Genomic DNA, 14,685 nt, shown 5'->3' with positions numbered 1-14,685 from the left:
AAATAAATAAACCAGATTCAGTTAAAAATTAAAGGTCTACGCCTGGTTTAATTCCCCATTTGGACATCACAGAAATCCAAATTCACTATGTTGTCTTCTGTTCATGTTTATCAGGAGTCTGCTGATATCATAATTGCCTCCATATTCAAATGTAGAGCCTTTTACTTAATTGTCTAGATTGTGTTTTTTAGTTGTCTTTTTAAACCATCAATAAACACTTAAATGTGTTTTTCAAACTCTGCTTTTTCAAATCCTCATAACTTGAACATAAACCTTCACATCAGAATCTTAGTCTCAACTTGATCCCAGTGCAGCTGAACTCTGACCGTGCAACGAAAGCAAGGAATCTCACACTTCAATGTGCCGGAGAACCATAAAAAGATACCAGAACTGACAATAGAAACCAATTATGGCGATAGCCTTGTGTCCTTTTTTACTGTCACACTCAGACGTGTTTTCCACTAGTAGTCCTGATTCTACGACACCTTCTAACGAAGTTTCAGATTGGATTGCCTTGCAACAGAGAAACAAACACAGATCTTAACTCTATGTCCCCCCATTACTATTCTACCCAAGCACCACCCAGGAACATTACAAGCTTGCATGAGTCATGACTCAAAGACCAAGCTTTCTGACTGGAGTGATTCCCTCCTTGCTCCTCAGGCTGGAATTTGTCCTCACCAACTAAAGTCTTAACCAGCTCATCAGAATGACAGAGGTGAAGCCCCCAGCGGGTTTTTCTCCCCCCACCTACAAGCACTTGTAATCTACGTACAAAAATTGGTGGAAACATTTATAGGATTGCTCGTGTACACACGTAGAAGTCGTTCAGGTGATATTTCCCAGGAGCAAAGGTACATTCCAGAGAGTGGCAGCAATTTAGATATGACTTGAAAGTCATCCAGAGCAGAGTGCATATCCAGGGCAACCTCTCTTCACATAAACAAGCAGTGCACATATGCAAATCTGCATGTCATGCAGTGGAGGGAGGCAAAGTAAAGCCGCCATATTACAACCGGCTACACGCAGCTGCTCTTTTATAGGGACGATTACTGGCAGCCATTTACAAGACTTAATCTGTCTAACATGCATAGCAACCTGAATGAAATGCTCTGTGGGGCCTCTCTGCACCCCTATAGACCCCTTTCTCCTTAAAGGCACTATAGCTGTGCAGGCATTCTGGGGGCACAATACCAAACTGCTCTTTCACAAGTCACAATACTGTAATCAAATCCAAGTCTGGGATCAAAAATGGCGCCACATGCACACATAAAGCTGGTGGTTGGAAGTATACAAGGCAGTCTTCCAGCTGCAACGCATTATGTATTACAGCACCGCACTTGAGTTGTTAAGAGACCAGGGCATCCTCTCTGTGTGATCTCCAGATCTGTCTGATTGTGTTTTGGTGTTGTCATAATTCTGCCCCTGACAGTTTTACTCTGCATTCTGCCATGAAAGTTTTCCTGAGAGGGCTACAAAGAAGTGATCAGAGAGAAATCTGGCCAGGAGGTTTCTAAGTGTCCTAGCAGCCATCCCTGCACCCAGGTGGGATCTGAATCAGATCCCTTTATTGGGAACAAAAAACGCCCCTTCAACCCCCACGCAAAAAAAAACAAAGATGTTCTTTTATTGATAGAATATTTAGGATTTACACACCTGCCTTCCCTCATGTGCATTTACCGAATTTCTCAAACGAACAGACAGACGCAATCCGGGTACAGGTCCCTACATGCAGCTCCACGTTCCCCTGTTTTGGCTCATTTTCCCCCTAAAACACTGCTCCTTTATTCTCCATAAACGAGAAAAAAAAACACCCTCTTTCTACACAAACACGAGCAGTAAAAAGGGGACTTCCAGTCACTAAGAAATAGCAGCATAATTGCCAGTGCTCTGTTGTCTATCAAGACCTGACCTTTTCAACATGTGTGTGCCATGTTGGGAGCGGTGGGAACCGGCAAGGAGGAAGACAGGGGTCTCCCCGGCTCTGCTGTGGTCTGAATCAACTCCCTCCCTCTCCCCGTCTCTCCACTTTGCTTTCCTTAAACTATGGGAATCCATAAGTTCAGAGGCAAGTGGACACGACCGACTGACAAATCCTGCAATCTTGGCAGGAGAACATCAACGCTGGGACAGGGCGATGTGGAAAGACCGGCGGGACACAGAAGTGCCCTGTCTCAGAAAGATCCCGGGGGGAATGGAGGAAAGTCTGAGGTCTGTGAGTGAAGCCAAGACACTGGAGTGGCAAGCTCGCTGTCAGTGCCAGTGGGAAAATAGCAAAGCAGTATTTCCTTACATGAGTTTGGCCTCGGAATCAGGACATTAAAGAGAGAAACATATACAAGGACATGTTTCAAATAAACACAAGAGAATTAGCTGAATTTTGCATCAGTGGAAACACAAAAAGTGGGTTTAACTTGGCAACTAAGGTCATGCAAACAGCCGTGAAAAAAGATATAGAGAAACGATTAAAAACAAGTAATTGCTAAATGAACGGGCTGCTATACAATGACATGTCGTTGTTGCTTTATGACAAATGAGCCAAGTTTTCCGAGAGGCCATGCAAAGCTGTCCTCAGAGACGTGTTTGGAGGCCATAAGCTCATAATTACTAAAATTGGAACGTCAGCTGGGGCTTTCACCTTTATGCTTTATTCTTTCTGACTTTCCATGGCCTGGTCAGCTCAAATTAGGCAGCAAGAACTCTATGATGAGGGTGGCGCTTGTGGTGATGTATGGGATTAAGAGAATTCTCTGTCTGACTGGAGTGACGAAAGAGGGAAGACGGCATAGACCAGAGTTGGATGTGCGAGGAAATGTGGAAAGGCTGCAAAAGGTTGGACGGAAAAGATCTCACCAAGAGGAAAGGATGCTTGGAGAATCAACTTTCCGGTTAATTGATGCTTCGGCTCGAGAGCAGCACAACCAAACATGGCTTGTGGCAGAAACAGAGCAAGTGCTCTGAATTTCCTCACTGATTGTCAAACATGTACAACAGAGCTACGAAACCCGTTTGCCTCCAGGAGAGAAGCCCTTCCTGGTTTATGGGCCGTACCGTGAAGCTTTTTTTGCACGCATTGTGGTAATGATTAACAGGAGTTAATGTGAGCCCCTTACCCCCCCAAAAAAACTCCCAAGAAGCTGGAGGAGCTCTGTAGCTGCCTTTAAAAACCATTACAGGAGGCATTCAGTGCTTTTATTGTTATTATTGGAAGCTCTAAAAATAGAACACCCAAGAGGTAAGATGTCAGCAATTTCCTATCTTCGTTAAAACTGACAGACACAATCAAGGAGGGACAAATATAATAATATTTTTTGGCGCTGACCATTCTGGACGTAAACGAAGAGAACCTGTATTCTCGTTCTTCGTCCTTCACTCAAGATGAAGTGTCAAAATCCTGAGTCAGAAAGAGATCACAACAAACCGATTATCAACAGGAAGTGGCGCCATTATGGGCTTAAAGTTAGCAGAGAGCGCTCTCTTGTTACAGCTTTCAGTCAAATCCACACATTCCATCAGGGTTTAGGGGGAGCCGGGTCTCCTCCGAACAGGGTCCTGCGGGGTTTTAGGGATAACTGGGGCCACCTTGGCTGCACTCTCCAGGCTCTGCCATCCCCTGGAGCACCGCTGAATCCAAAAAGTATAAATTTCTCAGTTCTCAAGAAGGATTGTCAAACGTTTGGGTGGCCTGACAATCTAAAGACTCTTGACAGCATTTGAGGTGTCTTCAAGCACCTGCAATGAGAAGATGTGTTGTCGGGGATACGACCTAACCCTGTAGAGACAGAATAATGATGACTTCTGAACTTCTGATTTGAAAACATGAGATTCCGAAAAGGAATATTCTGGGGTCAAAGGTTTTCTGATATTTTCTGGGTAGGCTTCTCCGAAACTATCCTCAAGGGATCTTTTATCTAATGTATTCCTACATCTTTCTAAAAAGGATGAGTTTGGCTGCTGCTCTGATTGGAACTCAAAACCTCAAAGATTCCCCCGAGAGTGGGAGCGGAAAAATCCAAAACAACAAACAATTGAGACAACTGCTCCTATGCGTCTCCTGGGACTGAGGTTGGAGCTGCTGTGAAGTGATGCATTGTGCCGGGTTGGGATCAATGTGGGAAGGAGATTGCAGAGTCATGCGCATGATGGAATATCACACTCAGAAAAATGCTCCTGACCTGCTTCCCCTTTTCGTTTTTTTTTTTTCTTTTCTCTCCCCCTGCATGCAGAATGTCAGCTGAACATTCGAGTCTTTTGTTTGTTTTCGCAACACGTCGTTTGGAAGCGAGTCACACGAGGTTCTGCTCGCTGGGAAAAGCTTTGAAATCAAGGCCAAAACTGAAGCGAGCTGGGGGGGCCTGGATTCAGCGCTGCTACATGTTAAAATGTTTACTTGTCCAACAGGAAATGAGCAACAATAACAAGCTTGGGAAAGTAAAAGCTAAATAACAAACAAATACCTCATCTCCTCCTTCAGTTCCTAATTTTTTATTTCTTTTCTCCATTTTTTCTGCTTCTTTGCACTTCTTGCACAGTCCCTTCTTTCAAAAAAGCGACTTTGATTTTTCTTTTTTTAGATATTTTACATAGAAATAAATTTGATGTGTCCCTGAATCCTTTTTGGTTTGAAATAGCTGTAATGGTCTGATTGAACTTTTTTTTTTTAACTCTTTCTTTTTCTGACCTCTGCTCAATTCCCACCTCTCCTCCCTAAGCTTTCAATCCTATCAGCCTCACTGTTGCTCGGCCACCTGTGACCACGCCTGGGTGGTGGGAAACCTGAAGCAGGAGGAAATGAACAAGAAGAAATAACGATTTCTTTTTCTTTTAATGCTTCCAGCCATAAGAGGGAATGGAGGAAAATGACATCTATGGGAATAAAAAGAAAAGAAAATGGGAAACAAAAGAGAGAAGTTTAAGGGAAACAGATGATCTCATGGGATTTTGGGTTGCTGCATCCAGTAATGGGGTGCAACAAACACAAACAACCACACACACCACATTCTTCCCTGGCTTTTTATCTTGTAAATTCTTTGCAGTTAAAAGAAAAAATAGTCAAATGAGGAGCAACGTGCTTGTAAATTGACAGGGCAAAAAAAAATTACAATGTTGGTGTTATTTTATGCACAAATGTGAGTGGGTTTTGGTGGAACTAAAAAGTGACAGAAAGCAGGCCTGGTTTCAGGTCAGTGAAGGTGGTGCACCATTCTTCCTTTTCCCCAACAGCTCCATGCTCCAACCGCCACCATAATTACCTGCTCCATGCTTTATGTCCTCCTCATTCTTTTTCTTCCCAGCAGTGCACTGGAGCATCCTGCTGTTTGGATAATAAAACACAAGTGTGTGGAATCAAACTCCTCTATAGGAGGAGCTGTGTGATTGAAAGCATCTGCAGCACGGATGTTGGTGATTGAAGGAGTAAAGGTGATGGGGCTGCTCCCGATTTCCATATCTGCTTGATTTCTTCATCTCAAAGAACACAAAGAAAGGAGTTGGAACAACTAACACAAAGTAAAATTAAATAGGGAAAATTAAACTAAATATATATATTTTTCTAGTGATATTGAATATTGAAGTATACGCAGCAGGAATATGGTCAAGAAAAACCCATATAAGATTATTGGGGCATTTTCATTGGAATCATATCTTAGTCTTTGCAGATAAAAGGCAATCCATCCTAACAGTCTGTTAGTTTTAATGTCAAAGCAAAAGAGTTGGACGGTAAAACATATGAGATGAGGGGAGTATTCAACTCGATGTCAGCGAGTGGCGGGCACATTCCACAGTTGATTTAGTGAGCATTAAGATGAAGAGGAATGTGTCAAAGCTGAGGGGGCTTTAGTCCGGAGCGGGAGGAGCTCCGATGGCAAAGATTGAGGGATTTCTGCACGGTGAAGGATGGAGAGCAGGAAGGATGAGCGTTTTATGAAGAGAAGAGTAAGATATAATAGAGATGGCAAGGTGAGTTGGAAAAGACCAGAGAGGAGAGGAGAGGAGAGGAGAGGAGAGGAGAGGAGAGGATTCAATTCAATTCAATTCAATTCAATTTTATTTGTATAGCCCAAAATCACAACAACAGTCGTCTCGATGGGCTTCGAAGTAAAACATGAAATCAAAAGGATCACGAATACAAAGAGTTCAATAGAAAAATACTAAAATGAACTAACAAACTGACTAAGCTATACTGGCATCCCTGCCCTTAGACCCCCCTTCGCGGTAAGGAAAAACTCCCAAAAAAACCGGATTCCGGAAAAAACGAAGAAACCTCAGGGGTGCCCACATGAAGGAGGGATCCTCCCCCAGGACGGACAGGCGATTTACCAGAACTCTTAGAGAAGAATTAACTTATCTAAATCTACAACTACATATATAAAAGTCCAGCAGACGAGCTTCATCCAGCCGTGGTTGTGGGGACAGTCAAAGGCGCGAGTCGAGCCGGAGACAGGAACCACAGCCAGGTGTAGGAGCAGGAGCAGAGACGAGGTACTCGGTCAGGCACAGAGCAGAGACGAGCCAGAGATGAGCCAGAGGCAGGATCCACAGCCAGGTGTAGGAGCAGGAGCAGAGACGAGGTAAACGGTCAGGAACAGGAGCACGGATGAGCCAACTGGAGTCTGGAAGCACTCCCACTCCCCAGGAGGGGAGAGGAAAAGAGGGACAATACATGAATCGCACTGCACCAAACAGAGGCATGGAGAACTAAATGATAAATTATGATCAAGAATAGAGGAGAGGAAGGGTAGAAGTAAAAAAGGAAAGAGGACAGAACCCCAGTGCACCATAGTTACCCCAGCTTCAACTTCTAGCAGCCTTTTAAAAGAAATAGTTATTATTAAGTTTAATTTAAACAAACTAACATTAAGTTAAATAATCTCTGAATACTAACTAGTCTGACAATAAGCCTGTCCAAAGAGGAATGTTTTCAGTCTAGCTTTGAATGCAGAAACTGAGTCGGCCTCTCTTACATGAGCTGGGAGTTTATTCCATAAGACAGGGGCTTGGTGGCTAAACGCTCTACCTCCAACCGTACTTTTACTAATTCTAGGAACCACAAGCAGTCCTGCATTTTGCGAGCGAAGTGTTCTTATTGGATGGTAAGGGACTATGAGGTCCTTAATATAGGACGGGGCCATTCCATGTAAGGCCTTATAGGTTAACAGGAGGATCTTGAACTTAATTCTAGAATCAACTGGGAGCCAATGGAGCGAAACTAACACAGGAGTGATGTGATGTCTTCTGCTAGTTCCAGCTAACAATCTAGCTGCTGCGTTCTGAACAAGCTGGAGACTTCTTAAGGAACTCTTAGGACACGCTGCTAACAAGGAGTTACAGTAATCCAGCCTCGACGTAACAAATGCATGGATGAGTTTTTCAGCATCACTCTTAGAAAGTATATTTCTGATCTTAGCAATATTCCGCAGGTGAAAAAAGGCAGTTCTGCACGCCTGAGATATGTGAGCCTTAAATGATAAATCCTGGTCAAGTAAAACCCCAAGGTTTCTAACTGTGGAATTGGGGGCTATACTTATACCATCCAGGGAGACTATCTGAGACTAGAGGAGAGGAGAGGAGAGGAGAGGATGCTGGAAGCTTTCCTAAAAAAAAAAAGAAGGGAGAAAAATCAAGCAGATTTAGACTTAGCTTTATTTTCCAAGATTATTAATAGTCAAAAGAAAAAATTACAAGAAAGGGCATACAGAAGGATTTTTTTAAACAATTCCATATACACAACATGAGTTGCTGGTTCAGATGTGGAAGTTGATCAAAAGAAAGCAACGCACATTTATTACGTCACTCCAACGTCTATAATTATTGACTTTGAACTGCAGGCGTGTGGTGCAGACACAATATCAATCAGAGAAAATCAGTTTTAACAAATTGTCAGGTTAGATTTGTTTTTGTTGAAGCTTTGCAAGTCCTGAGACCGGGTAAACAAATGAGCGCTTTACGTGAGTTTTTATTTTTTTAGACCGTGTTTGCAAAGTGGATGTAAAACGCTACAGTACCTTTGGAATATAAAAGCTCAGGTTAGACTGAGCTGCTTCAGAAAACCATACTTTTTATTATTTTTGACAGAACACCACACAAAGAGTTAAAAACCTGCAAAACTAAACATAAAAGTTTGCATTTTTTAAGCCAAAAAAGGAAGAAAAACATGGCTAAGCATTTACTAAAAGTGAGACGAAAGCTTTTTCGTTGTGAGTCGTAACAACAAAAACTTATTACTGCTACAGTGTGCATTTGAAAAAAAAAAAGTGAAAAATTAAGATGCTAACAAGTATTTCAAGAATGGATCTGTTTATTTTAAATGACCTATAACATGCTGTGATGCACAGATAATACATTAGTAGAAGGATTAAGTTGTGTTTGGCTGAAGCCTTTTTTTGAGAAGTTTCAAAATAAAAGTTAACAAAAGTGTGCCTCCTGAAACTCCTCAAATGAAACTAACAGTTTTAGCAACATTTTTTGAACTCTTAAAGCTACAATAAATGGTAACAAAAATCTGCTTGCTTTGATTTAGAATCGTACCACAGTCAAAAGTGAAGTAGGAAAAAGCCAAACGGCAAGCGAGTGAAGAAATGCATGGCCACTTCCTCACGCTGTACGTAAACATGACTGCACTTCATCCATGCTTCCTGACTTTATCCATCTCCTTCAGAAATGACTTGAAAGTGCAAACATTGTTCTCAGGCAGTCTTGCATGCGTCATTTATATCTGACACACTCTGCACGATCTGTTCACATTAAATCATTAGCCTTCTCACATGGTCGTTTGACATAAAGCTACCACAGCACAGATCAAGTCAAAGTGCACAGAAAAGAAACAAGCAAATAATTAAAAAAAAAAAAAAAAACATTTCAAAATTGCAGAAAACAAGCACTTTCTTGTTGGGGATGTTGAATCCACCTTATGGCAACCTCACATCCTGCTTGACGCCGTCTTCGAAATTCAGATGCTGATGATGAACACCCCTGCTGGTGGGGGCTTTGACCTGTCACACGGTGAGGGAGATGAAGCTGTTGTATCTCTGGATGTTTCTCTTGAGGATCTCAGAGCAGGGCCCCAGCACGCGCTCAAAGCGGGGCCTGTCCAGCTTTACACACTTGAGGGGGCCTCGGGCCACCACCGTGGCTGCCCGGGGCCGGTTCAACAGCAGGGCGATCTCACCTGGAGGAGCCAAAGTTTGTCAAAAATGGATTTGTACCGAAACATTGATAATTGCTTGGATTCTTTTGGATTGAATATATGCAGTGATGATGTAATATAAAGTCATCTCAACAAGATACAAGCTTAAATGAAAAAAAAGGGAAAAAGGGAAGTAAAATAATTGGAAAAACAATTGACTTTTTTTGTTGCCGTTGCTCAAACCATTTTATTTTGCAATCAATTTCTGTTATTCTTAAGATGCTATTGACCATTTTTATTTTTAAAAAAATCACATTTTGTTTTTTAATAATAGGGTTTATTTTGTTCTTTGGGATTCAGAGAAATAGAAAAAAAAAACGCTCAGATGACACTGACCAAAGTAGTCGGATGGTCCAAGGCGTCCAACCTCCACATATTCCTCGTTGTCAGAGCGGCGCTGCAGAACGGAGGCTATTCCCTGCAGACAGAAGGCAGGGACATGAAGGAAACACTGGAATAAAAGGAGGAGGGTGTGCGTGCAGGACGGGAGGATAAAGAGGGTTAAGCTGAAAATCATCTGTAGGACGTTTGATGGGACCACAGGTGTGCAGGGTTTAGTCCCCTCTTTGCTGGAATGGACACCTGCAGAGTTCAAAACCTATTAGAAACATCTGTTCCAAAAGACTTAGGACCCTCTAAGAACCTGAGCATCTTTCTCAACATCATCACCTTCCCAGAACTGTATTTTATAAGAGAGCAAACCCTTTTTTTGTGCTTTCAGGCAGAATCTGCAGAGTCCAACAGCTGATGTCTTCTGCAGAGACTTCAGCAAACATGCTGGACGTCTTGCCATCATCCCCTGGTTGTTGTTGTTGTGTGTGGGATGTGTGCGTGTGTGAGTCATCTAAAAAGTCTAACAGAGGAATAAAGATTTCCATTTCCTCTGCCCAACAGATGACAACAGCTCCTGCTGTCAAGCTTTGCAGCTGCTGACAAACTTCATGTGAGCGTGTGAGAATATGCTGCAACATCCATCTTTCTGCATGCTACCTCACTAGCTTGAATACTAAAAAATATATGCTAAAATTTACCAAGCATAGTTCAATATGTGTCAATGTTGACGTTAGGTAGATGTTTACGTGCACTGCACAAGTTCTGTAAATGATGGCTGCAACAAATCTGGCAGAGAACGAGCTCAGAATCACCAGACTCTCTTATTGTGTCTTAATCTTTCTCTGATCTTGTTACTACTCGCATGAACTGGGCTAATAATGTTAAATATGAACATAATGGGACTGAACACGAAGTGAGTCAGTGCGAGCGGACGAAGGTGAGACTGTTATTTGAGTGAAGGAGATGTGTGTGACTCAGTTTGTGGCAGAAATGAGTTGTCCAGAAGAAGAGGAGGCTATCCAAGTGAATATCACCATACAAGTGTTCCAGCAAATATGTGGACAGCAGAACGGATTCAGGCTTTGGAACATGGGTCTCCTTCCCACTTTGAACTAAGATAATTACACTGTGGCCTAAATGTTGTTGTTGCATATGTCTTACTTTCCTGACACTGTTCCGAAGTTTCAGTTCAAATCACTTTCACGTTAAAGCTAATGTTAATAAAAATGGCGGATGACCACATACTGCAGTTATGAAGCTGTATTTTTCACTGATTTTACTCAATTTGTTACAAAAACTACAGAAATCAAATCCAGAAAAAAATCAATGTGCACAAAGAGAATATGTTTTTGGAACAAAAAAATATCTTTTTTTTTAGGTTTAATCTGCTCAGACTGATTGGTTTAGAAACATTTATGAAAAGTAAACTGTATTTGGACTTTTTAAGCATAAACACTCAACATATACAATAAAGTCCTCGTCTGCTCAATGATGCAACTATGGGCACATTTCCAGCAAATAAATAAAGCCTGCAAAGACATATTTAATTTCCTGCTGTAGTCGTGTACTTTTAATTGAACCTCTTGTGCATATATACAAACAAGATTTAGACAGCATAAGGAGGAAGTGAGTGTTTTGAGACTGTGCATTCTTATGTGTGTTGTTGATTTTTTTGGTTTAGAAAGCTGCTAAAGTTGACCAAAAAAGGCACCACAGTCTCATGAGAAAACATGCAAGAAGGGTTTTAGACAGGAAGTTTCTTCAAAGTAAACGTGCAAACACAGACTGTGGAGACATTTTACAATGCCATGACGACATTTGTTAAAAACAGCATGGCTGGTTTTTGTCCTGTATGTGGTTTTTAGTATTAGTATTTTAGTATTAGTAAAGTATTGCTTTACATTTTTGATCAAAATCCTTTTTTTTTTTTTGCTCCTGAAGAAGTAATTTAAAGACCCGCACCAATGAGAATTGTGCAGTAGAGCACAGATGGATGAAGGGAAGTGGGGCAGGCTCACTCCATGCCAACAGTCCCGCCCACAACTCAGAGGTGTATTTCCAATAAACTCTTCCTATGTCCTAGAAAACCATACAGTTTTTGGTTTGTGGCTAAAAACAGCATTTTCTTTATTAAAACACCACTGGGAACACTTTTAAAATAGATCATTCATGTCTGTGAATGCCATGTAACAAGTGCCATGTAAAAGCCCCACCTGCAGTGACCCCTTTCATTCAAGTTCCCATTTGGGCTCGGTGAGAAGATAAACAGATGGTGGAACATATTGTTCTCAGTCTCTGAAAAACATAAATCTTTTTACGGTTAAGATTTCCACCTCAGGTGACCGCTCACAATGCTGCTTCTGCATCATTTGAACAATTTCTGCCAGCATGGTTTTGAGGTTGAAGGGGGCACTGACTGTTTATAATCCGGTGAAAGACTCTTCTTTCAATTCTTGTCCAAACAAAGAGAGTGAGACAGTGCAGCTCTGCGGCTTCGGTTGTTCATGGGTGGACGGGCCTCCTCCAGTGTGGTCCAGATAACCATCGTGTGTACCACCCCAGGGGCAGTGCTGTGCTCCACAGACACGTTTTTTTATAAACACCGGGGGGCTTTCACTGTCCAACTCAGTGTGTGTGAGAATGAAGCAGTAAAGATGGAGAAAAGAAGGGAACTCTCCTAACACTCCCAAATTAATAGGTAAAAAATGCATCATGCCTTAAGTGTAACGCATCAAATGGCAGCGACAAGTCAAATGTTAACAAGCAGTAAGAGCGCCAACATGCAAAAAGGAACGGAGAAGGGTGCAGGCACTGATGGAGAAAGGGGATATCCAGAGTAGCCTGATCATGGGGCCACCCAGCACCAGGAGTGTCTGCACCTTCTCATTCAAACACCAACACAGCTTACTTACTAAACACAGCAGCGCTTCTCACTAAATTCCCTCTCAGCAGTCTGAGGGCTCCTTATAATGACTTCACTGCAGTAAAACCCTGTTGGCCTTTCCTTCACTCTTTGTCAGTACATTTTTTTAACCTAAAAATATATTGAATTTATTGATCCAAATGGAATAAAAGGTTCAAGTCCCACTCCCATTATCTTTTGGTGTATTCTAAAGTGTTCCCAATACCTTTTAATTATGATTATGACGTTTTTGGCCCAAATTGTATTAAAATGTATCTTTTTTTAGGACATAGTTTCTGCAGAGCAGCAGTAGTTCATTAGAAATTTGCATCTGAGTTGTGGGATGGACTGTTGGTGAGGAGCAACCCCACCCCCACTTCCCATCACCGATGTTTGCACCCATGTCCTGCTAGCTTACAGCCCCTCACAACCCCGGACCAGTGCAAAAAAAAAAGGAAGTAATGACATGGATCTAATCGTCTACAAGTGGATGCATCAGAATGGAGCGGAGCAGGGAGCTTGCTGATTGAAGTTTCTACATCACAGCACAAGTGTTTTTTTAGATGGCCTTTTTTCAGCTGCTCCTGATTTAAAATAAAGACATACTCCTAAGCTGGAGCTTAATTTTCTATATGTCCCCCATTATCAGCATGATGCCACTAGAACATGTTAAAAACACTAAAACCAGTATTTTTATCAGTATGGGTTTTTAGGGACTATTAACAGAGACATGAACAAAGGCTTTTCTATCATTCTGCAAGTCATGAATATTTTTGTGTGAGGTCAGAAAAAAAAGATAAATCCCGATGACTGGAAGAGATCAGGGGGAAGAGAAGTGAACAGTGAACCGTCGTGATAATATAGACTGTTTTCATGCAGAAGTCAACAGCCGTTTGTAATCTCATCTATTTTCTTCAAAATCAAATTACATTTCTTCAATTCAAAAGAAAAGACTTCTTTTAGACTTAATGGTCCGTGTTACAGAGCTTTTTTTTTGCCTATAAACACGCTTGAATGTGCAACAAAGGAGCGACGTTAGTGAAAGTTGGGTCACAGACAATGCAGAATGAAAGCAGGTTGAAGGTAAAACAGAGCCGATACAAAGAAAGGTGAGATCAAGTCTTTGAGGCTTTCCGTGCCTGTAAAGGCTTGTTTGTATAATAAGAGGAAAAAAAATGTAAACAGGTCACTTTTCTTTAGGGCCCCTTTTCTCCTGCAGGGCACATAAAGTGATGAATCTCCCCCTCCCTTTATTAATCTTGCAACATGTATTTAATAGTTACATAGATTTGTCTAAGGCTGAGATGAGACAAACTGCAGAAACATAAAGGAAAGAGTTTAAAGACACAGACAATAAAGTTTGAGATAGTAAAAGGGAAAAAAACAACAAAGTTTGACGTCTTATATCACAATTAGAAGAAAATTTAACAGAAAAGATATGTTGATGAAAAAGAATTGTCAGAGGACATATCTCGTTATAACTCAAATCCTCTTTTCCTTTTTTTGTTTTTTACTTGTGATCCCTCAAATCGACCCACAAGTCCCTGCCTCTTTGACTCATCCTTCCCTCTCTCGTCTCCCTCCCAGGAGGCGAGGTCTCCTGACCCTGTGTGAAAATCAGCAGCATGCATTCCACCACAGTCTGCCTGGCTCTGGGAAAATCTGACAGCATGAGACATTAACAGAGGAGAAGTGAGACTTTGCAGGATGATGTGCAAGGCTATATATATATATATATATGGAAATTTTTATATTTTATACATTTTGTTAAAAATGCAGCAGAGAATTGAAGCGTCTTTCCTTTATCCTCGTTGTCTCCTACACTTGTGATTCATTTCTATTCTTCTAATGTTCAAATTTTGAAGAACAAAATAGATGAGTCAGCATTAGTACGAGTAATATTTGAGAAAACAAGACTTTAGAGGGTTTTTGGACCTCTTTTTGATACTTCCAACTAAAACTGGCATTTAAATAGATGGAATTACAAACACACTCAGCTTTTTTAATGAGTGAAGTGCAGATTTCTTAATTTACTTTATGATCATGATTGCAGTTTTAATAATTTGGTCTGATTTAAAGGTAAAAACATAAACTGCATAGACTCACTCGAAGAAATATGGATGTGATATATCTGAAAGGAGGCAAAAAGTGCAACGTTTGGCTGAAGGAAGGATTGCAGGAGGAGAAAGAGCGCTGTGCTGGAAGGGCACAGGTGAGGAGCAAGAATGAGTCAAAACAGGGATAACGACAGATCCATCACTCTGCA

The 14,685-nt window shown here is 41.4% G+C and overlaps 1 protein-coding gene across 4 annotated transcripts in view; it reads right to left on the bottom strand.

Annotated features, from left to right (window-relative positions):
• Positions 1 to 7,623: 7,623 nt before the first annotated feature.
• The window catches only part of prkar1b (protein kinase cAMP-dependent type I regulatory subunit beta), a 50,572-nt gene continuing 43,510 nt past the window's right edge, over positions 7,624 to 14,685 (bottom strand). For all 4 annotated transcript variants that reach the window (XM_011478185.3, XM_004071434.4, XM_020705308.2 and 1 more), the window contains 2 exons: positions 9,521 to 9,602; positions 7,624 to 9,166 (listed from right to left, as the gene is read on the bottom strand). In XM_011478185.3, coding sequence (XP_011476487.1) covers positions 8,994 to 9,166; positions 9,521 to 9,602 — 255 coding nt within the window. In that variant the 3' untranslated portion in view covers positions 7,624 to 8,993. The remainder of the gene's footprint in view (positions 9,167 to 9,520; positions 9,603 to 14,685) is intronic.

This window comes from Oryzias latipes, chromosome 8, assembly GCF_002234675.1.
Source record: "Oryzias latipes chromosome 8, ASM223467v1".
NCBI lineage: Eukaryota > Metazoa > Chordata > Actinopteri > Beloniformes > Adrianichthyidae > Oryzias > Oryzias latipes.
Note: the sequence above shows the minus strand (reverse complement) of the source record. Positions and strands in the feature narration are given on the sequence as shown.